Source organism: Bos mutus, chromosome 12, assembly GCF_027580195.1.
Source record: "Bos mutus isolate GX-2022 chromosome 12, NWIPB_WYAK_1.1, whole genome shotgun sequence".
NCBI classification, from domain to species: domain Eukaryota; kingdom Metazoa; phylum Chordata; class Mammalia; order Artiodactyla; family Bovidae; genus Bos; species Bos mutus.
This window is the reverse complement of record NC_091628.1, coordinates 24,976,129-24,999,912: the sequence shown is the minus strand read 5'-3', so window position 1 is coordinate 24,999,912 and position 23,784 is coordinate 24,976,129. Positions and strand designations below refer to the sequence as shown.

The following is a 23,784-nucleotide window of genomic DNA, read 5'->3' as shown; positions in this document are numbered from 1 at the left end:
GATCCAAGGATTTCCTTCCCACGTGGCCAGGCCACCTGCCCAGTCCCTAGTTCCCAGCCTCCCCGCTATCCCCCCTCAACGTCCCAGACCCCGTCGCTGCCACTCGCGTTCCTTCCTCTTCCTGGGCCAGCTTCACGCTGGGGCTGCCGGAACCGTCGAGGAAGGTCCCTCTTCTTGGGACTGAGAGCATCACGTGCGACCCTAAAACCCCAGTCTCCTCTCCCGCCCTGTCGGGTTACATGCACCTGAACCCAGGCCGGCCAGGCGTGGCCTCCGGTGCGCAAGGACCCAAAATGACCGAGGAGGACACGCCGCCACCACGGACGAAGAGGCGCGACTCCAACCAGAGGTCCGCTGGCTGCCACTTGGCCTCTCTTTGGGAGTACGCTTAGGTGTGTGAGCTGGGGAAAAGGGAAGTGAGCCGCGCTGTCTGCCCGGCGCGGTCAAGGCGCCACGGCCTCAGCAGCCCCGAGGGCCCCGCGTCGCCCTCCCGGGCCAAGGTTCTCAGGAGCGGGCCGCGGAAAAGACGTTAGCGGGAGGAGTTAGCGGCTGTTGGGGGAACTGGTTCAAGTAAAAACAGTCCCTTCCAAACCCCGGCCATCACGGGGCGGGTATTCCTCCCTTACAGACTCCGGCCACAGTGGGGGCGTGGGCGCCCAGGGCGGCTGCCCGCCCGGGCACGCCCGGGCAGGGCCGCTTAGGAGGAGCCCAGGGCCGCCGCCGGTTGGCCCCACCCAGCCCTGAACGCCCGGGGGTCGCGGTGCGACCTCCCAGAGCGTGTCGGGTGAGGAGGTCGCCATAGAGATGAGGCCGCAGAGCGCGCACGCCCCCCTGCGGTTGGCATGGAAACGGCCCCCGCGAGGCCCGGGAGCTGCGCTGATTGGCCGATTCAACAGACGCGGGGGCCGGCGGAGGGCGGGGGGAGTTGAAAGTAATTAGCTCTGAGCTGGGCTGCAGACGCTGGGAGCCCAGTGCCCCGGCTAGAATCTATTAACACCTCCTTCCCCTTCCGCCCCGCCCCGCCCCGGCCCCGCCCCTTTCAGCGGACCCTTATTCCCAATCCTCGTGTGCATTTACTAATTGTTCGAGACTTATGTGTAAAGAGATAAGAGTGAGAAGAGCGAGGTCCGCTGTGGGTTCCAAGCAGATTTGGGGGCCTTCTGTCTTGTGGGAGGAAGGCCGCGGAAGAGCACTCTGCTTGTCTCTTGAGAAGGGGACGTACTTTCCCACAGTGATGTATCCTGGGTCACTGGTTTGCAGGGAAGGGGGTGGTGGAGTAATGGATAAGCATCACAGCTAGGAAAGACCCGGGCTTGTAGGTTTGGACTCCCCACTAATGTGGGGGTTAGTGTCTTGGCTTAGAGGTTTGTCATATTCCTCTCTCCTTCCAGCCATCAGCCAGGTATTGGAAGAAAGGCTGGAGAGATTCAAATCACCGTTTTGGTTTAAAGCGGCTTTGATCACTTGCACTGTGGCTCAGGCCCTTTCAAACCTAATAACTGCAAGGAAGATCATGTGTCACAGGGCTCTGTCTTCTAGAGAGTCTCAGCATCCTTGGATCCTTGGGGAAGAGGCTGACTCACCGGCTTGTCTGTTTCTTCTTCCTTGACAGCAGTAAGCTGTGGAGACTGAGGCTATGCATCTCAGCAGCTCCAAGAGTGGAGTAGTGCTGGCTCCAGTGTCCCGAGGTCCTGATGCCTGTCAGATGATAACCAGAGGCCAGTTGGGCCAGGATCCGCCACAAAGAACAGTACTAGGAGTGCTAACTGAGAATGGGCAGTACCGGAGGACCTGTGGCCAGGTAATGCCTGGGAAGAGCTGGAAAGGCCCTCGTGTCTTGGTGGGAAGTGGGATCTCTTGAGATTTTCTGCACAAACTCCCCTTGAGTATTCAGCCCTGGAATCTGGCCTATAGGGGCACTGATTTTTTAAATGATCCTTTTTCAGCTAGCAATATTGAATAATTTTCTTTGTTATTAGGAACTGTTTAAGTCAAATATGTGTAAAGTCACTTAAAAGAAAGTGAAAGTGAAGTCGCTCAGTCGTGTCCGACTCTTTGTGACCCTGTGGACTGTAGCCTATCAGGCTCCTCCATCCATGGGATTCTCCAGGCAAGAATACTGGAGAGGGTTGCCATTTCCTTCTCCAGGGGATCTTCCTGACCTAGGGATTGAACCTGGGTCTCTGGCACGGCAGGTAGACGCTTTACCCTCTGAGCCACCAGGGAAGCACCTAAGTTCTGGGCTAAAAGGACATTGTGAATGCACCAGAATAAACTATTGTTGTTCAGTTGCGAAGTTGTGTCCGACTCTTTGCGACCCCATGGACTGTAGCCTGCCAAGCTTCTGTATCCATGGAACTTCCCAGGCAGGAATACTGGAGTGGTTTGTGATTTCTTTCTCCAAAATAAACTTGTGGTACTGGTGTTTCTCTAGATCAGAATGGTATTCAGATTGACCTAGGCTGTGCCTGAAGCATCTCGGATAACCTTTAAGTTCATTGGTGATGGTGTTAGAATCAGGATTGGATCACAGTATACTAGATTACTTCCAAATGTGTGCTTTGAAAGTCAGCTTCTCCCCAGGACTGGGGACAGTTGGGCAAAAGATCGTGGGCCATCTGATGTCTGGTTGCTTGTGCTTAATTAATCATAGGTACCTCCCTTAACAGAATGTAAACAGAGGGTAAATAAATTCAACACTTAAAATGCAAATAAGGAGTTTGGATCCTTAAGAATGCATTTTGAGATTAAAACAACAACAACAAAAAAACTTCCTCAAGTCTGTTACTACACCAGCTTCTGTGGTGGAACGACATTGGCGGTAGTATAGTGGAGTAGGTGGGCAGGTATTCTTTCCATTTTACAGGTGAGAAAATTTGAGAGGTTTGAGAAAGCCTTCCCACCCAAACAAAAGTCATGATGGAGGCCAGATCAGAAGCTTCTCCTCATCTACTGACTACTCCTACTCCTCTTCTACACAATGACACAAGTCATTTGTGTCTTGGTGGCATCTGGTTAGTGGGAGAAAATTACCCAAAGTAATCTGTTTCAAGCTTTGGAAAAAACTGAGTAAAGGTGGTTTTAACAAACTTAATTTGCTTAGCGACGTGGTGTACTTGTTTAAACATGAAGTCTAACAGAGTGGGGGAAGGAGAGAGTGGGATGAATAGAAAGAGTAGCACTGAAACATGTACATTACCTTATGTAAAATAGAGAGCTGGTGGGAATTTGCTGTGTGACGCAGGGAGCTCAAACCCAGTGTTCTGTGACAACCTAGAGGGCTGGGATGAGGCGGGAGGTAGGGAGGTTCAAGCGGGAGGGGACATATGTATGCCTGTGGCTGATTCATGTTGATGTATGGCAGAAACCAACACAAATTGGAAAGCAAATATCCTCCAATTAAAAATAAATAAATAAATAAAACACGAAGTCTAACACCTCTCCTGAATGGGCAGTTACCCTGTGTGCTTCGTGGTTTCACTGTGAATTCATAACTGTTAGTTACCCTCTATGTAGCTTGGTGCTGCCTCTGCATTTCCCGGTTAGATTCCTCTACAACCGTCCTACAGAAATCTTTTATTTTATACTTTCCCTTCTCTCTTTATCCGTTAAAGCCTCTATCTCCGTCCTGCCTCTCAGCTTATAACTTTATATCCTATTTTCCTAAAAATATAGATGCAACTGTAAGAGTTTCCACATGCCCCCATGTATCGTATACCCTGCCACCCTCCTCCTGCTGCGTGACCTATGTATTCCTGCTCTTACGCAAGGTGCACCCCATGTGTGAGGCACACCTGATGCCCTCTTGCCTCTTCAAGGATATCATTCCATCAGCTCTTCTTTCTCTTCCTAGTTTTCTCTTCTCTACTGGGTCAAACCCAAATGCAAATATATTGTGATTTTTTTTTTTTTCCAATCTTAAAAACCTTTCAATGACAAAGCTCTTTACAGCAACTGTCCCATTTATGGCAGTATTTCTTGAGAATTTTTCTACTATAAACTCTATTAGGATGGGGATTTGTGATGTCAGGTTTTCTGCTGTACTCCCAGTGTTTAGAAAAATCATGCCTGGCCAGGGTCGCATGCAAGTATTTGTTGAACAAATACTCTATCTCGATTTCTTCTTCTGTTCTCTTTGACTCAATTCTTATTTAAAGTTGTAAATATTTGTTTAAAAATTATTATCTATTTGGCTGCAATGGGTCTTAGTTGTGGCATGCAGTTCTTCAGTTGCAGCATGCAAACTCTTAGCTGAGGCATGCAGGGTCTAGTTTACTGACCAGGGATTGAATCCAGGTCCCCTGCACTGGGAGTACAGAGTCTTAGCCACTGGACCACCTGGGAAGTCCCTCTCTTTGACTCAATTCGCAATCCTTTCCTTACTTGTCTGAATGGCAGCGTTTGACATTATTGGTCATTCTCTCTTTCTTGAAGTAGTTTCTTCTGACTTAGCCCAGAGAACATAGCTCTCTTCTGGTTTCTCATCTTGCTCACTGGCCACACCTCATTATCTTGGTTCTTCTTCATCCACTCTCTGAAAGTTAGAGTGTGCTAGAGCTTAGTATTTGATCTGAATTGGCACTCACTCCCTTCACAATCTGTTCAAGTCTCCTGGCAACAAATACCATCTTTCTGTTGATGATTCCTTCTTCTGTCTCTGGTCTGGAACTCTCAGCTAAGTTTCAGGCTCAAGTTAGCTATCTACTTGACATCTCCACTTGGATCATGCAGTAGGCATCTCAAACTTAGGTGAAACCAAACACTGACTCCAGCCCCAACCTGCTCTTCCCAAAGTCTTCCTCATTTCAGTAAGTGGAATATCTATTCTTCTCATTATTTAACCCCAAAACTTTGTCATCCTTGACTCTTCTTTTTCTTCCACCCCACATCTAATTTGCTGAGAAAATGCTGTTGATTGTACTTTTAAAAATGTCTAGAATTTCATTTCTGTTTCTCATTATGTCATACAATAGTGTTCCATAGCTTGTAGGAGAATTAACTCATAGTACACATTTCTAAAAGCATCATGTTTCTGAATAACTGTGTATAAATGGGCCCTTTCCAGGAGCCTGTTGACTAAAAGTTGACTTTAAGGAGGACTCTGTAACTATGTGTCAAGAACCTTGCATGGTTGTTATAAAAACCTGGCATGCTACAAGCACAAAAGCTGATTTACAGTCCCCCCTGCCCCCCAACATGTGGTACCTAGTTCACTTTGGAGGAGAGCTGTAATTTTTCTTTTTTTCTATAATTTTGCATTCCTTTGATAAATACGTGAGGAAGATGACAAATCTTAGGTTAGCTCCTTCCCCAGATGTCACATATAGACAAAGATAAGGGCAAAGTAATCCTTTGGAAGTTTCAGGTTCTGAAATTCAGTTGCAGACATGGATATTTCAAATTCAGATTGCTCTCATCTTTCCAGCCTGCTGGTTTGAGTCACATGGGTTCTCAGCACCTATGCGGGCTCTGGGGTAAGCCTCTAACACAAAAACTTCATCCTTTTCTAGGAGCTCACCACACTCAGGTGTTTCTCTGGATCAGAAAATGTCTACCCTCCAGCTGGAAAGAAAGCGCTGTCTGACAGTAGGGTTCAGGCACCTGCCAAGCAAGGATTTGATATCTACATGGATGAGCCTGAACAGGGGAACAGAGATAGCTGCCCAGGGCGAAAGGGGATGGCATTAGAGGATGCGTATGAAGTAGACACCAGCGCACTCAAGTCAGACCTTCACTTCCTGTTGGATTTTAACACAGGTAATGGGACTCGCCCATGGCTGACGGTACCCTGTCTTTGTAATCGCCTGCACTGTTCAGTAGCATAGAACTAGCAAGAGAACTCCCTGGAATAGTAACTGTTTTCACAGCTGCCTGTAGAGGGTTAGTGGATGGAACTAGTTTTGAAATGAAATGTCTTACCTGATAATGTTGAACCCCCTGCAGTTTCCCCTATGCTGGTAGATTCATCTCTCCACTCTCAGTCTGAAGATGCATCAGATTTTGGTACAGATGTGATAAATGTGACTGAATATGCTGAAGAAATTCATCAGTACCTTAGAGAAGCTGAAGTGAGTTTTTCCAACTTCTCCTTCAATTCCCAGCACCTGAAGCACTCTGTATTAACATAGTTATATGCTCTTGGCCATGACCACTAGCAAATGGCATTCTTGTGACATCTAAACATGAGAACGTTTATGAAAAATAATAGTTGGGTGTGGTGAGTAGCAGTTACTTGGACTATTAATCTATGTCTCAAAAGGGTTTGTATATTAAGTATTTCACTCTTGGGAAGAACCATTATTGCCATGTCCCCCCTCCTTGAAGTTACTCGTTAACTAAATTGCATTACAGAACCAGAATTGCACCCTTTGTTCCATATCATGACGTACAGATTTCTCTGGCTTTTGACTGAGTTTCCTGCTAACCTCTGCTCATGAGCTTTTTAAAAATAGCAACTGTACTGTGGAGCGATCCTTCTAAGATAACAACCATTTAAACATCAAAAAAACTCTCTCCCCAAACAGATCAGACACAGGCCCAAGGCACACTACATGAGGAAACAACCAGACATCACAGAAAGCATGCGGACCATTCTGGTGGACTGGCTGGCTGAGGTCGGAGAAGAGTACAAGCTCCGCGCAGAGACCCTCTACCTGGCTGTCAACTTCCTGGACAGGTTTCTTTCCTGCATGTCTGTTCTTAGAGGGAAACTGCAGCTTGTAGGAACAGCAGCTATTCTCCTGGCTTCGTAAGTCCTTCAGCTCAAATATCGTGAAATGTCAGCCTGTCTAAACACTTGATTTCTGTTCCCATTTATTGGAGAAATACAGTGCTTGATAATTAAAACTTACTCATGCCTCCTTTGATAAAATATCATTCTTTTTACAGTGTTTACTGAGAAACTGAATCTCACCACATGTTCACTCTTCAACTTGGATGTTGAAGATCCTCTTAACAAGTTCAGTATCATGACTAAGGCAACCATCAGCTCAAATTCAGAATCTAGTTCAATTATTTTGTAGTATAGTCTTTTGGCTGTATTCTACAGTGAGTAAAAGCCCCGTTTAAAGAGATTTGGGTTTATGTAAGCCTTCTCCAGGCTCTAGCAAATGACTCATAATAACCCAGTTTATTTGGTTACAGTGAATAAACTATTTTAGCTAATTCCTGTTACTATCAGTCATTCATAACAATATCTATTTGTGTAGAAAAGGTTTGGGTTGTGGCTAAAAGTAAAAGTGTTAGTTGGGTCCAACTATTTGCGACCCCAAGTACTGTGGCCCACCAGGCTCCTTTGTCCATGGGATCCTCAGGCAAGAATACTGAAGTGGGTAGCCATTCCCTTCTCCAGGGGGTCTTCCTAACCCAGGAATCAAATCCGGGTCTCCTGCATTGAAAGCAGATTGTTTACCATCTGAGCCAACAGGGAAGCCTTATTTGTGTAGAAAAGCACTGGGGTTGTGACTAAGTTTCTTTTAAATAAGTGACCTGATGGTGAATAGTAGTTTCCTTTCTATTCTTCTGGTCTCAGACTTTATACTTAGTAATTACTATAATTTTGCAAAAATTTCCCTGTGGAAAGGAGAAGCAAAAGCAAAAGCAAAGAATTGATACCAGTGAAATCATTATCTTTCTCTCGGATACATAGCATCTTTTGCTAATTCAATAGAAAAAGCTGGGTACAATCTTTTAAAAAAAAAAAAAAATCTAAGGCCTAAGGAGGTTTTTTTTTTTTTTTTTTCCCTATCATCATGTTCAACATAAAGTTCCTTTCTACAAGATGGAGTCTGTAGAATTAAGAGGAATTTACCCACATGTCTGTCATTCAGAATCTTTCAGCTTATCAGACGCCAAAACCTAAAATCCCTAGTTGAAAATTGTCTCTTTACTACTCAGGGCAGTAAGTATGACATATCCTTGTCATACTCATGCTCTTTATGGAAACAAGCCTCTGTATTTTTTCACACCTGTGCCATTTCATGATTTATAAGTGATATTTAAGTCTATGAGGGCCACGTGACAAGCCTGGTTGGGATAGCACAAGAAAGAGAGTCAGAGGATCCAAGCTTCACTTTCCCAAACTCTTTCCCTTTTGTAGGAAATATGAAGAAATATATCCACCCGAAGTAGATGAGTTTGTCTACATAACGGATGACACCTACACAAAACGACAACTGCTGAGAATGGAACACCTGCTGCTGAAGGTCCTGGCTTTTGATCTGACAGTGCCAACTACCAACCAGTTCCTCCTTCAGTACTTAAGGAGGCAAGGAGTGTGCATCAGGACTGAGAACCTGGCCAAGGTAGGCCACGTGACTTCCAAGAACCTCAGTGCCAACTGGATAAAACAAGTAGCCTCCTTCAGTTCTTCCTTCCTTTTCAGTTCTTTGCCTTGGGCCCAGAAAAGCTTTTTAGCAATTGGAAGAGAACTAATTTGAAGAACATGACTTCTTCATGTTTGAAGAAACAACGAGACGTTTCCATTAATCATGTTTGGCAGATGTGGGTTGTCTAATCACCCACAGGTCTTAGAAAAAAAAAAATGTAAGCTTGGAAACTATTCTCTTGTATACAGACCACAGGCAAGCAGTACCTCTTAGGTTTACAGAAAGGAAACAAGATAAATATGGTTTGATTTGGCTCTAATCTCATTCTAACATGTTAAGTAAAGAAGCACTATTTGGTCATTTTGGAGTCCTAGAATTTTAGTTAGAGTCACTAAAGTATTGGTTTGGAAAACCTGGTTCCCATCCACTATGATCTAATATATCTGGTATTTATATGCTATGCAAAGAACAAGAAGAACATCTCTATAAATTTCCTAGTATGTTTCTTTTAATCTGATAAGTCCCCCCTGGTACTGTTCTAGCCAATGAACATGCATTTGCCTGATAAATTTTTAATTGATTTTTTTACTGGAATATACTTCATTTACAATGCTGTATTAGTTTCTGTTGTATAGAAAAGTGAGTCAGTTATACATGTATGTATATCTACCCTTTTTTAGATTCTATTCCTATGTAGGTCATTATAGAGTATTGAGTTGAGTTCCCTGTGATCCCTCACAGCTCAGTTGGGAAAGAATCTGCCTGATCCACTGGAAAAGGGACAGGCTACCCACTCCAGTATTCTGGCCTGGAGAATTCCATGGACTATATAGTCCATGGGGTCACAAAGAGTCAGACACAACTGAGTGACTTTCACTTCCACTTCCCTGTGCTTTACAATAGGTTATTAATTATCTGTTTTATATGTGGTAGTGTGCATATGTCAATCCAAATCTTCCAGTTTATCCCTCCCCACCCCCATCTGATAAATTAATAGCTATAATATGGACATATTTTTGCCTTTCACTGAAGACTCCAGTCTACTCCAGTGGCTAGCTGCTAAGTCACTTCAGTCGTGTCCGACTCTGTGTGACCCCATAGACGGCAGCCTACCAGGCTCTCCCGTCCCTAGGATTCTCCAGGCAAGAACACTGGAATGGGTTGCCATTTCCTTCTCCAATGCATGAAAGTGAAAAGTGAAAGTGAAGTCGCTCAGTCGTATCCGACTCTTAGCGACCCCATGGACTGCAGCCTACCAGGCTCCTCTGTCCATGGGATTTTCCAGGCAAGAGTACTGGAGTGGGGTGCCATTGCCTTCTCCAGTGGCTAGAGGAATGCTATTTGACCAGCATAAACCTGCAGTACTAGTATAGGTAACCTATCACGTACACTGTATAGATAGGCCAAATATTGATCCTTGCCTATACAATATTGAAATTTACTTGTAATTAAATGTATTAAAACCTGGATGTTATTCTGGTTATGGACAGGCATGGTGATTATTGACTCAGTGAATACTTTTGAGCATCTCTTTCTGTGCTTATCACTAGATACACATTGAACAAAGATGACAGTTTGTTCCCTTGACATTTCTAGGTTTACTTGGAACCTTAGCCAGATTCCTAATTCCAATGAGACTTTCTTTCTTGTGCTTAGTATGTAGCAGAACTGAGTCTCCTTGAAGCTGACCCGTTCTTGAAATACCTTCCTTCACTGATAGCTGCAGCTGCTTATTGCCTGGCAAACTACACTGTGAACAGGCACTTCTGGGTAAGATTCTAACTGATTCTTTCTAGATGATCCTTGGGCTTCCCAGGAGGCTCAGTGATAAAGTATCCTGCAGTGCAGGAAATGTGGGTTCAATCCTTGGGTTGGGACGATCCCCTGGAGAAGGAAATGGCAACCCACTCCAGTATTATTACCTGGGAGATGCCATGGACAGAGGAGCCTGGCAGGCTGCAATCCATGGGGTTGCCAAAGAGACTTAGTGATTAAACAACAACAAGTGATTAACCAACAAGATGATCCTCAAGGCCTCAGGTCTATTTAGTAACTCAAGGCTTAAAACTGGTGAGCCTGTTAGGAGGGAGAGTTAGTTTTATAAGGAACTAGTTGCCTAACCCCCAGATTACAACATGTAGCCGGTCAGTGTTCATGGCTTGGACTCTGTGGCTTAGCTCACTGGGGCGCAGAGGGTGCAGGAAGTCAAGGAGGTGGTGGTGACATGCTCATTCAGTGGAAGCTGGCCTGGAAACCCCAATGCCCACACGTACATAGGGAGTGCCCTTGTAGCGTAAGCACTGACCACTTCAAGGCAAAGGATGTTGACTCTTCCCCTCCATGTAAAAGAACCTTGGTCCAGTTAGGATGATCAGAGGTTGTATGAGGCTTTCAAGGGAACAGGGAATTATTGTTGCTTCTTGGCTCGTGATAGCTGGCAGGATTAGAGATGGGCCCCTAAGATTTGGTTCTGAAGGTTCACTTTTGTGCTAAGAGAGCAGGGCATCTACTTTTATTTTCTAAAATTCTTATTTCTTATTCTGCATTTGGCTAAGAATCTTTCCATATTCTATCTAAATAGAGTGTTCAAGTAAGTTGAAGCTCTTCAGGGGCCGGTAAAAATCCTGCTCATAAGAGAATAAACTTCCCCTAAATTAGGCATTTATAATTGTATGATATGAGCAAATTTAGAACTCGGACTGTTCTTCCTAATACCTTATTCCTAAAGGCTCTGAAGAAGGATTATGGTTTCTTTTGAGATGAACATGGATACTTACTAAGTATACCTATTAACTCCCTTCAGTTCACAGTTTTATCTTCAGATTTCTGATATCATATATTAAGATCTTCAAGCTCTATGATACAAATTTCTTTTGTCTTGATTAGCCAGAAACCCTCGCCACATTTACAGGCTATTCATTAACTGAAATCGTGCCTTGCCTGAGTGAGCTACATAAAACGTGCCTCAGTATACCCCATCGACCTCAGCAAGCAATCAGGGAGAAGTACAAGGCTTCAAAGTAAGTTCCAGAAATTCTCTTATCTAGGCTCACTACTTAAAACTTTAGTAAGTGATAGTAATTTCAGAATTAAAAAACGGAACAAATTGTATGTAGTGCTGGGCTGGAAAAGTAGGGTCGCATGTCAAACCAAGAATATCAGTTTGGCAGGGCCTAGATTTATAATTTGTCACCTTGGAGAGTAGCAGGTGGCTCAGTAAAGAATCTGCCTGCAATGCAGAAGACCTGGGTTCAGTCCCTGGGTTGGGAAGATCCCCTGGAGAAGGGAATGGCTACCTACTCCAGTATTCTTGCCTGGAGAATTCCGTGGAGAGAGGATCCTGTGGGCTATAGTCCATGGGGGTGCAAAGAGTCAGGCATAGCTGAGCAACTAACACTTTCCAGAGTACATCTAGTCAGCCAGCTCATTCTTTTCCATTAAAACTACCAGACGGTTTTCTGGGGCCCACGTGAGATTTTATGAAACCAAAGCCCTTGGCATGTATTGAGCTTGCTGTGGGCCTCGTTTCAGGTACATGCACGTGTCTCTCATGGAGCCACCCATGGTGCTTCCTCTGCAGTGAGTTTCAGAACCAAAGCGCCTTCGGAATTTAACCTCCTGATCAACAGACTCGGTTGTGATTTTTACAGGTTTTCTGCAGGTTGTGTCAAACTAGTGTTGCTGCGATATAGGTGACATACTTTTTAGAATGTAAGTGTATTTAGGTTCTCTTAGACGTAGTAGCTTGTAATATAGTCTAGTACTTTCTAAAGAATAAACCTGCCTTCTGACCATGTGTTAGACTTATTTACTGCTGACTGTGGCTGACATGCTTGCCTGGAATTTTAGTTGAGAGTATTACAAATGTCTTTCTATTTTAAGAGTGCTTCTACACTGGTTTTATAAATCTGGTATGCTGTTAGGATTAAGTGTTCTGAAGAATCCAGAGATTTTCATGTTTGGTAAATCGCTACCCTGAGACTTTTTTCTTCCTATCTTTTTACTCCTTATGTAGCTCTCCATAAACTGGCAAGGGTGACTGCCAAGCCTAGATGGACTAGCGAAGGGACGTAAGCAAGCACTGTCTATTCTAGTGTCCCTGTCGGGCCCTGGAGGGTAAAGACAGTGGGTTGAAGAATAAATGTTATCAGGTACCTCAGAGGGGTAATTTACCTAATTTAATTCTAATTGAGGGTTATGATGCTTATTTTGTAAAGGACTTTTATTTCAATGTCCAGTTTTGATTTAGTCACCCATCAAGCATATATTCAGCTTTAGAAGATGTTCGGAGAGGTAGAAGAAGAAAATTTTACCGTACGATGGGACCTCATAATAATTAAGCTAATCCCGGGCTTCCCTGGTGGCCCAGTGGTTAAGCATCTGCCTGCCAGTGCAAGGGATACAGGTTCAATCCATGGTCCAGGAAGATTTCACATGCCTCGGAGCAACTCAGCCCGTGTTCCACAACTACTGAACCTGCGCTCTAGAGCACACGAACCGCAACTGCTGAAGCCCGTGCACCCTAGAGCCTCGCTTCACAGCAAGAGAAGCCTCTACAGTGAGGAGCCTGCACTCGCCACAGCTAGAGAAAAGCCCAGGCAGCAAGGAAGAGTCAGCACAGACAGAAATAAGTAAATAAATTTTTTTTAAAAAATTAAGCTAATCCCTCATGTTCATCCTTGGAAGATATCCATGCTAAATGCAGCTGAAACTCAAATTATTCATGATTCTACAGTTAACTCACTACGCCCTCATACACGGTCCCTTTCAGCACATATATAGTATATGAGATGAGGAAAACTGGAGCAAAAATGCACTCGTTTTAACTTTCTTTTAAAGATTGGAAGGAAAATCAAGAGCCGACTTGGCCCTGAGGGAGAGTGGTGCTTACAGGGGATTGCACAGAAATGTTGCTAATCTCCAGCTTAGTAGCCCTGGGCCAGCAGGCCTGGAGGCCCAGGAGCCTCTGGCTGTGTTCTGCCTCCAGGCCTGCCCCTGGGCTCAGCCCACATGGCTCAGCCCACATGGCTCTGCAGAAGTGAGAACAACAGATTTCCTTTACACAGAAAATATCAGACCCAGGTGGAAAAATGGGAGTAGATGAAATTAACTCCAAATCAGATGTTTGTTCCAAGCAAGTAGAAAATGGCAACCCACTTCGGTATCCTTGCCTGGAAAATTCCATGGACAAAAGAGCCTGGAGGGCTAAAGTCCATGGGGTCACAGAGTTGGACATGGCAGCACACACGCATGCACCCTAATGGAATTATAAGTATAAAAATACAGCCATACTTGACATGTTTTGTGAAACTTTTTTTTTTTTTTTTTAAGTTTCCACAAGCCCTTAAAGAGTCTGGTGTAGCCTTTTTTTTTTCCTGCAGATAAATATTCTCAAGGTGTCTCCATTTCTGATTCCACTGAAGAAATCAACATTTCCCTAAAGGGTTTTGTGGTTTATGGCATAAGTTTCACAAAAGGGATTTAGGGCCTGTATCAATACTAGATACTCTGTTTTTCTATGTTATTTTGCAAAAGAGGCTTTTGTTTCTAAGGTTGGATCTAACATTTGGCCTTGACTTTAGGTCACAAAAAACCATGCTGCAGGCCACAGAAGTCCGAACCCACAACTCTCATGTTCCTGGGGGCCGGCGGTTTGTACACAACCCGCTCCCACCCTGCAACACATACATTGACAGATTGCAAAGAGGTGGTCTCCAGCTTGGCTTCCCTTTTTTATTACTTTTTTGTGTCCCTGAAATACTTTATTAAAAATATACAAATATGACTGTCACCCGTGCACCACCCACCCAGCTTAGGAGAGAGTAACAACCTGCGGCACGTGTCCCTCCTCCATCCCATTCTTCATCTTCCCCGAATTCGGCGTTGACCACGGTTTTTATATTTCATAAGAACATGTCCATAAACAATAATGCTTGTTTTTAAAATTTCCTTAATATTGACTATCTCTCAGATTCTTCAGTGATACATGTTTTAGGCAGCATTGTATTTTGAGATGATCTGTGTGGACAACTAGGATTCTGGTTATACTATTATATAGTTTTAAGTGAACATACATATCTGTTCTCATCTCATATCTGTTCTCTTGACTTTTTCCCATCTTTCTCTTTGACCCACTCCTACCCACTGCCTGTCAGCCAGTAAAGGAAGCTGGTCTAAGCAGGGCTGTGGATCTGGGAGGGCTACCTCTGTTTGCCTCTGTGGGCTTTTTGAAAGCCTGTGGCTTCAGACAGACTCTGGCTTTTCTGAAGACTCAGAGACGGCTGTGAATCAAGGGGCCCTTGTTGAAATGGGCCATGAGAAAGGACTAAGGGAACAGCATTTGCCTACACGTTATCAGGACCCGAAAGAGAAGCTCAATACACCCAAATGGTTCCTTTGTCTCCTAAGCTCACACCACCAGAATGAAAACGCGTAAATCTAATGTACCACTCAAACCTTGAAATTGAAGCCCACACTACTTATATGAGATTGTCTTGCCTTTCTGATCCTTGTGTCCAGATTGGTCAGGAGGGTGGTGGTGGTGGGAGCTAGGGGGTCGGGCAGATGGGACACTCTCCTCAGGGCTCCTGGCCATGACCCCATTTATTATAGCATCCTGGCTCCAGGGCAAGGCCCAGTGCATACAACCTGATGTCCCCATTACTTCGGGAAGATCTTCCCTGCAGTCTCACAGGATGACCTCTCTTTAGGCAGCAAGCTAATTGTTGCCTTCTAATATGTCTTTTATTAGCAATTGATGGTATTCTTAAAAAAGAGAATGGCCAACAGGTCAATTAGAGTAACGATGAGGGAGGGGAGGGGAAACAGGGAGAGGGGATGTGGCAAGGAGGTCATGGGAAATCAGATCAGTTAAAATGAGTCAAAAAAGGATCAGCAGGTGGAAGTTTCCCCCCAGAGGTGAAGTTTTCTGAAGCAGGTAAGTTGAGAGACTGTGCCCACAGTCCTATTCACCTTCCAGGACAGGTGTTCACCCAGGCTACCTGTGCTCACTGCTCCTTCATCCACCAGGTTGTGTGTGTGTGTGTGTTACCCCTTGGGAAACACCAGCTTCAGTGATCTGAGATTCTGCCCAACTCTGTAGAAAGTTTGTAATGCATAAAAAATTAAATGCCAACAAGAATTCACTTTATTTTTTATGTATCTTAAACTTGAGGGTGCTTGGGCAGAAAGTTTGAAGATTAGTTGTGAACTGAATTCTCTACTGAGAATGGCAGAATCTTAGGATGATGAAGAACCACTAGCTGGGAGTGATATGTATTTAGGTCTTCAAAATAATGGGATGGTATCTCATTTCTCCTCTTTTCCTCCCCTGCAAATAAGAGCCAGGGAAGTGGGAAGATTGACTGCATCTGTTTGGAGTGGACAATTCAGTGTGGCAGTTCTGACACTGAGGGCAAGAGAAGGGCTGGGAAAGGTGCATAACATTGAGATGATGTGTCAAACTAGAATGTCTTCTAGAAATAAAACATAATAGGGGTTATTTCCCCAATGCCCGAGTCCCTCTCTCCTCATGCTCGCACTGTCACTACCTTGGCTCAGCCCCCGTCATTTCTCATACACCCATCACTGTAGCAACCTCCTCATGGCTCTTCAGTTACCTTTTGCCTGCTTCCAGGGCTTTCTGAAATGAAGTCGATGGCATCTCTTTCCTGCATCTGATTCTTTAGTGCTACATCACCACTGGGATAAAATAGGGGGCGGGGGTGCAGGCTCTTGAATGAGCCAGGCCCTGCCCACCTGGAAGGAAGAGCTTCTGCTTTGTAACCCCCGCCTTGTCCCTTCTCGTTCCCGGGTGGCCCTTGTTCCTCCTCCCTTTACTCACTTGAGAACACTCATCTGTCTCTCTAAACACTTCCCACTTTACTCTAACACTTGGCAAACTCCAACGTGATTTTTCAGATCTAGCCTTTGGCCTTACCTCCCTGTCAGCCCCAGGGCAGGTGTCTCTCACTCCCACTGGCTGTTGCTTGTCTGTCTCTCCTCCTTTCATCCCTGTCCTCCTAGCATCTGGCTTCATCCTAGAGAGTCCATCATATTTTGTTATGAGTGAATGAGTGGGTAATAATTTTTATAATCACTAGTCCTCAATTTATTCAAATATAAAGTGATATTGCTGGGAATATACAAAGCATAAAGCTTTTCAAAGTACATGCGGATAAAATGAGTTTAAAATGAAAAATCACAATCAGCGGTAACAGTGTATGGCATACACATATCATAAAAAGATCATTCTCTTTGTCATTCTTACATTCACTTTAGTGTAAGAAACTGGATAATAAAGGAAAACTTTCATTAGGGTCTTGAAACAAAAGGCATGTCTTAGATGAGAATGAGGAACACAGTGGCTTTTTTGAGAAGTACATCCAGGGCTCTGCTGTCTTCACGTATTCCTCTATCTGCCTTAGAGGATTCACAGGAAAGTCTCCTGGACAGTCTCCGGAACAATTATCACTGTACCATAGTGGGAGACTCTTCCTATGCAACCCTCCTTCCCCTCTCTCCTTCACAGAGGTGGGGCTTGCATCCTTGTCTGAAGGTTCTCCATGCCTTCTCTAGCTCCTCCCCTTTTATCTCATTGGCGATCCCCCCAATCAATCTCTTGCACATCTACTCCTGTCTCCACATCTGTTTTGGGGAGGCCCCAGACTCACCCAAGAAGCCTTGTAAACCCTAAGAGGTGGGAATAAATAGTGTTTCCCAAATGTATTCGTCTAGAGAAAATGTTCTTTACACAAACCTGTCAGTGTTTAAAAGGATACTAATGTTTCAAGGAACACAGATCAGATATAATGCCCTAGGGGAAAAGGATAAATAATTACCCAAGCTAATCTACATTTTAATCTCTACGTTATTTACAATTTGATTTCTACAGATACATTTAAATTATCTGTTAGTATAATAAATTTTATATAATCCTTTCATAGTCAATTATTTCAGTGTTCTGAATTTAAAGCACCCCTCAAATTAAGAAAGATTCCTAACTGCTTAGGTACAATTACAGCTATTGTCATGGTACCCAAGCAGAGGAGGGACATCTAGGCAAGCAATAGCTTTCTTCCTTGGGTCCCCTGGGGGCAACCCGTTAAATGCCCTTAATGCAAATCCCCAAGATAGTGACTGACTGTATATTAAATATTGACATGAGGGATTTCTGGAATACTAAAAAATGTCTGATATGTTATTAGGCTTTTAGTGATTCTATTATTGCTATTATTATTTCAGGAGAAACTAAAATTCTGATTACGGACTTCTGATAGTATAGCATGCTAAAAATTTATAATTCTTTGGCACTGGCTTTTTGAGAGGAACTGAGCCCCCAAGGTAAATATAAGTATTATATATCGGAGAATCATTCAGGCATGTGTTTTGAAAAGTACTAGAAGTTTCTTAAAATGATCTGTCCATTGACAAGTAAATGGATAAAGAAAATGTAGTGCATACATACAGTGGAATATCATTCAGCCTTAAAAACAAAGGAAACTCTGACAAATGATACAACATGGGCTAACCTTAAGGATATTATGCTGTGTGAAACTAGCCATCACATGAAGACAAATACTGATTCCACTTCTATGAGGTATCCAGAATAGTCACATTCATAGAAACAGAAAGTGGAGAGTGAGTGGCCAGGGGCTTGGCAAGGGGAAATGGAGAAGTTGTTGTTCAATGGATATAGAGTTTCAGTTTTGCAAGATGAAAAGGTTCTAGAGATTGGTTGTACAACAATGTGAATATTTTTGGCACTAGTAAACTGTACAGGGCTTCCCTGATGGCTCAGTGATAAAGAATCCGCCTGCCAATGCAGGAGACGCAGGTTTGATCCCTGAGTCGGGAAGATCCCCTAGAGAAGGAAATGGCAACCCACTCCAGTATTCTTGCTTGGGAAATCCAATGGACAGAGAAGCCTGGTGGGCTACAGTCCATGGGGTCGCAAAGAGTCAGACACAACTAAACAACAACACTTAAAAATGGCTAAGATGGTAAATTTTATGTATATTTTTCTGCAACTTATAAAATCTGAGAAGTTTCGTGCTGGTATTTTTAAGCATTAATATAAGAACAGTCTATCTTGTAGGAAAATACAAGCTTCTTAAGAGCAGAAATGCTATTTCATTGTTGTATCCCCTACTGTTTTGCTGCTCAAAGTGTGGTCCGTGGGCAGCAACACCAGTATCACCTAGGGAGCTTGTTAGAAATGGACAGCCTTGATAATAGCCAGGACATGGAAGCAACCTAGATGTCCATCAGCAGATGAATGGATAAGAAAGCTGTGGTACATATACACAATGGAGTATTACTCAGCCATTAAAAAGAATTCGTTTGAATCAGTTCTAATGAGGTGGATGAAACTGGAGCCTATTATACACAGTGAAGTAAGCCAGAAGGAAAAACACCAATACAGTATACTAACGCATATATACAGAATTTAGAAAGATGATAACAATAACCCTGTGTACGAGACAGCAAAAGAGACACTGATGTATGGAACAGTCTTATGGACTCTGTGGGAGAGGGAGAGGGTGGGAAGATTTGGGAGAATGGCATTGAAACATGTAAAATATCATGTATGAAACGAAAAAAAAAAAAAAAAAAAATGGACAGCCTTGGACCCCACAGCAGATTTACTGAACTTAATCCTGAATTTTAATAAGCCATCCAGGTGATTCACATGCACATGAAAGTTTGAGAGGCTCTGCTCTACAGCACCTAACTCAGAAATGTAAGAGTGTAATAAAGTTTGGCTGTTGTTTGCAGACTATACGCTACAAGATTTGGTAAATACATTTAACTTTTTTGCTCTAAGGGTTGCTGTCAACTCTAGGCCTAACCATTATCTGCTAGAAATCAGCTTCCCAGGTGGCTCAGTGGTAAAGAACTGGCCTGCAATGCAGGAGATTCAGGAGATGTGGGTTTGATCCCTAGGTTGGGAAGATCCCCTGGAGAAGGCAATAGTAACCCACTCCAGTATTCTTGCCTGGAAAATGCCATGGACAGAGGAGCCTGGTGGGCTACAGTCCATGGGTTTGCAGAGTCAGACACAACTTAGCAACTAAACAGCAACAGTAAAAATAAGCAGTGAGAAAAGATTTACATGGGCTCCCCTAGTGGCTTAGTCTGTAAAGAATACTCCTGCAATGCAGGAGACCTGGGTTCCATCCCCTGGAGAAGGGAACGCTACTGACTCCAGTATTCCTGCCTGGAGAATTCCATACACAGAGGAGCCTGGTAAGCTACAGTCCATGGGGTCCCAAAGAGTCGGAACGTGATTAAGGGCGCACACAAGATTTATATACATTAAGACAGAGGTTTTAAAAATTAATATTCTATTTGCTTCCCCATCCTGCATCTGAAACAAAAACTGAACTTGGAGGTGGCGCCATCTCTGCCACCCTCCCACTTTCTCTTGACTACTTAATGACGTTTATGTGGCAGAATAACTCAGAGAAATGTGCAAAAAATCAGCATTTAATCTCTAGGCACCATTCATGTGCTCTGAAATGCTTATTCCACAATCACATAGTGGGAAAAGACCATGGGTGAGTCCTTTGTTTATGGAGGGGAAGCCCTCAAGGCTCTTTTCTTCCTCTTTCTCATTAACCCAAGAAGCCAAGCATCCCAGATCTGATGCTTTGTTGTCGTTCAGTCACTCAGTCGTGTCTGACTCTTCGCAACCCCAGTGACTGCAGCGTGCCAGGCTTCCCTGTCCTTCAGTATCTCCTGGAGTTTGCTCAAACTTACGTCCATTGAGTAGATTATGCCATTTCATTCTCTGTCGCCCCCTTCTCCTTCTGCCCTGTCTTTCCCAGCAGCAGGGTCAGTTCAGTTCAGTTCAGTCATTCAGTCGTGTCCAACTCTGCGACCCCATGAATCACAGCACGCCAGGCCTCCCTGTCCATCACCAACTCCCAGAGTCCACCCAAACCCATGTCCATTGTGTCAATGATGGCATCTAACCATCTCATCCTCTGTTGTCCCCTTCTCCTCCTGCCCCCAATCCCTCCCAGCATCAGGGTCTTTTCCAATGAGTCAACTCTTCGCATGAGGTGGCCAAAGTACTGGAGTTTCAGCTTTAGCAACAGTCTTTCCAATGAACACTCAGGACTGATCTCCTTTAGAATGGACTTGCTGGATCTCCTTGCAGTCCAAGGGACTCTTGAGAGTCTTCTCCAACACCACAGTTCAGAAGCATCAATTCTTCGGCACTCAATTTCTTCACAGTCCAAATCTCACACCCATATATGACCACTGGAAAAACCATAGCCTTGAGTAGATGGACTTTTGTTGGCAAAGTAATGTCTCTGCTTTTGAATATGCTATCTAGGTTGGTCATAACTTTCCTTCCAAGGAGTAAGCGTCTTTTAATTTCATGGTTGCAGTCACCATCTGCAGTGATTTTGGAGCCCCCCAAAATAAAGTCTAACACGGTTTCCACTGTTTCGCCATCTATTTCCCATGAAGTGATGGGACCAGATGCCATGATCTTCATTTCTGAATGTTGAGCTTTAAGCCAACTTTTTCACTCTCCTCTTTCACTTTTATCAAGAGGCTCTTTAGTTCCTCTTCACTTTCTGCCATAAGGGTGGTGTCGTCTGCATATCTGAGGTTATTGATATTTCTCCCGGCAATCTTGATTCCAGCTTGTGTTTCTTCCAGCCCAGCGTTTCTCATGATGTACTCTGCATAGAAGTTAAATAAGCAGGGTGACAATATATAGCCTTGACGAACTCCTTTTCCTATTTGGAACCAGTCTGTTGTTCCATGTCCAGTTCTAACTGTTGCTTCCTAACCTGCATATAGGTTTCTCAAGAGGCAGGTCAGGTGCTCTGGTATTCCCATCTCTTGCAGAATTTTCCACAGTTTATTGTGATCCACACAGTCAAAGGCTTTGGCATAGTCAATAAAGCAAACATAGATGTTTTTCTGGAACTCTCTTGCTTTTTCGATGATCCAGCAGATGTTGGCAATTTGATCTCTGGTTCCTCTGCCTTTTCTAAAACCAGCTTTAACATCTGGAAGTTCATGGCTCACATATTGCTGAAACCTGGCTTGGAAAATTTTGAGAATTACTTTACCAGTGTGTGAGATGAGTGCAATTGTGCGGTAGTTTTAGCACTCTTTGGCATTGCCTTTCTTTGGGATTGGAATGAAAACTGATCTTTTCCAGTTCTGTGGCCACTGCTGAGTTTTCCAAATTTGCTGGCATATTGAGTGCAGCACTTTCACAGCATCATCTTTCAGGATTTGAAATAGCTCAACTGGAATTCCATCATCTCCACTAGCTTCGTTCATAGTGATGCTTTCTAAGGCCCACTTGACTTCACATTCCAGGATGTCTGGCTCTAGGTCAGTGATCACACCATCGTGATTATCTGGGACATGAAGATCTTTTTTGTACAGTTCTTCTGTGTATTCTTTCCACCTCTTCTTAATATCTTCTGCTTCTGTTAGGTCCATACAATTTCGGTCCTTTATTGAGCCCATCTTTGCATGAAATGTTCCCTTGGTATCTCTAATTTTCTTAAAGAGATCTCTAGTCTTTCCCATTCTGTTGTTTTCCTCTATTTCTTTGCATTGATTGCTGAAGAAGGCTTTCTTATCTCTTCTTGCTATTCTTTGGAACTCTGCATTCAGATGCTTATATCTTTCCTTTTCTTCTTTGCTTTTCACTTCTCTTCTTTTCACAGCTATTTGTAAAGCCTCCCCAGACAGCCATTTTGCTTTTTTGCATTTCTTTTCTATGGGGATGGTCTTGATCCCTGTCTCCTGTACAATGTCAGGAACCTCATTCCATAGTTCCTCAGGCACTCTATCTATCAGATCTAGTCCCTTAAATCTATTTATCACTTCCACTGTATAATCATAAGGGATTTGATTTAGGTCAAAGCTGAATGATCTACTTTCTTCAATTTAAGTCTGAATTTTGCAATAAGGAGTTCATGATCTGAGCCACAGTCAGCTCCCGGTCTCGTTTTTGCTGACTGTATAGAGCTTCTCCATCTTTGGCTGCAAAGAATATAATCAATCTGATTTCGGTGTTGACCATCTGGTGATGTCCATGTATAGAGTCTTGTGTTGTTGGAAGAGGGTGTTTGCTATGACCAGTGTGTTCTCTTGGCAAAACTCTATTAGCTTTTGTCCTGCTATATATTGACCCCTGCCTCAAGCTAGAATCTAGAATGCTTCATGAGAAAGGAACTCTAGAAACTGTGGAAAACTCAAGTTCAGGATCAGGAAGCAGCTGTGATTCCTACCAGGGATCGCACAACTAATGCGTGATTACGCTGGACCTGTGACTCAAACCATCTGCTTCTGGTTCCAAGTTCAACGGTCTGCCCATTATGCATCAGCGTGAGAAACTTTAGATACATCTCAGACTTCATCTTCAGTAAGAAGTATTTTCTGGTCCCATCTCCCTTCCTGGCCACGTGCCCCACCTCTCTTTCCTAGTTGCATTCTGTCCCTCACTAGCTTACCACACTGTGTATCGATCCCCTAGACTCTAAGCTCCCTCAGGACTTGGGACCACCCTCTTTTGTCCTGGTATCACCAGAGCTGGATCATTGCCCGCACATAGGAAGCACAGTAAATGTTAATTTTAACTCAAGGATGGCTCCTGGTAGGAATTTGGATAGGAAGCAGTCTCCTGTTCAACCTTTGCCACGGAGACCACACTGTATCCATCTGCCTGTGTTTCTTTGTTCTGTTTGACCCCCTTCTGTATTTTATATCTTCTCCTAGAGATCTATTTATTAGCTATGCCTATGATTCTCCAGCTTTCATGCTGTGTTTGAATAAAATCACAGTTTAGCTCCAGCCGTGTAGATTTCTGCAACCCAATATGAAGCTCCTGCCTGCTGCTGAGAAGACATACAGATGTGATTTATAATCAGATTTCAGGGGGATATGGCAGATTGTGAAGGTTTAATTTCTGGCCAAACAGGAGGGAGGCACTAAAAATGGGGCTGCCAGAAGATGAAAATGTCAGGTGCTTGAAAGGAAGCGTGAAATTCAAGTCTCTAAATGATACTATGATAGCTTTGTTGCTGCTGCTGCTGTTTTGGCTTTACCTGTCTAATTTGAGACAAGTGAATTATACTTGACCAAAACAAATTCATTGCAGATTATATATATGAATAAATAATGCAAATATACAAAGATATACATGCATATAAGGAGGGATGGGTACATATGCCTTTGTTTTCTGGAATTAGAAATTTCCATCCTATGTAGCAAAGCCTTGATATACAAGCCCATCTTCTTATTTAATCAGTGTTATTAACATTAATAAATTATTCAAAAGTCTTACTATGATATAATAAAAGTCATAATCATTAACCCATTCTATATAACACATTGAATGATGTGACCATTAGCCACTTACTAAATGAAACTCCATTCTAATAAATTAAACAATTTAAAGGAGGAATTTCATAAG

General features: G+C 43.5%; 1 protein-coding gene across 3 annotated transcripts; it reads left to right on the top strand.

Annotated features, from left to right (window-relative positions):
- Nucleotides 1–975: 975 nt before the first annotated feature.
- CCNA1 (cyclin A1) lies at nt 976–12,938 on the top strand. Of its 3 annotated transcripts, none has more exons than XM_070380838.1 (9): nt 976–1,125; nt 1,616–1,801; nt 5,511–5,757; nt 5,944–6,068; nt 6,525–6,748; nt 8,099–8,303; nt 9,984–10,097; nt 11,214–11,347; nt 11,859–12,938. In XM_070380838.1, the coding sequence occupies exons 2-9, from the start codon at nt 1,637–1,639 to the stop codon at nt 11,908–11,910; spliced, it is 1,266 nt and encodes a 421-aa protein (XP_070236939.1). In that variant the 5' UTR covers nt 976–1,125; nt 1,616–1,636; the 3' UTR covers nt 11,911–12,938. The 3 variants fall into 3 exon arrangements, with proteins under 3 accessions (XP_070236939.1, XP_070236938.1, XP_014337299.1); XM_070380837.1 differs by having other exon boundaries at nt 1,613–1,801; XM_014481813.2 differs by having other exon boundaries at nt 1,106–1,231; nt 1,613–1,801.
- The last annotated feature ends 10,846 nt before the right edge of the window (nt 12,939–23,784 follow it).

What these genes read in the sequence shown, in the direction of transcription:
- CCNA1 (XM_070380838.1), top strand. Translation starts at nt 1,637, where the DNA reads ATGCATCTCAGCAGCTCCAAGAGTGGAGTAGTGCTGGCTCCAGTGTCC. An exon ending in AGTACCTTAGAGAAGCTGAA is followed by an intron (nt 6,069 to 6,524) that starts GTGAGTTTTTCC and finishes CTCCCCAAACAG; the next exon opens with ATCAGACACAGGCCCAAGGC. An exon ending in GGACTGAGAACCTGGCCAAG is followed by an intron (nt 8,304 to 9,983) that starts GTAGGCCACGTG and finishes TCTTGTGCTTAG; the next exon opens with TATGTAGCAGAACTGAGTCT.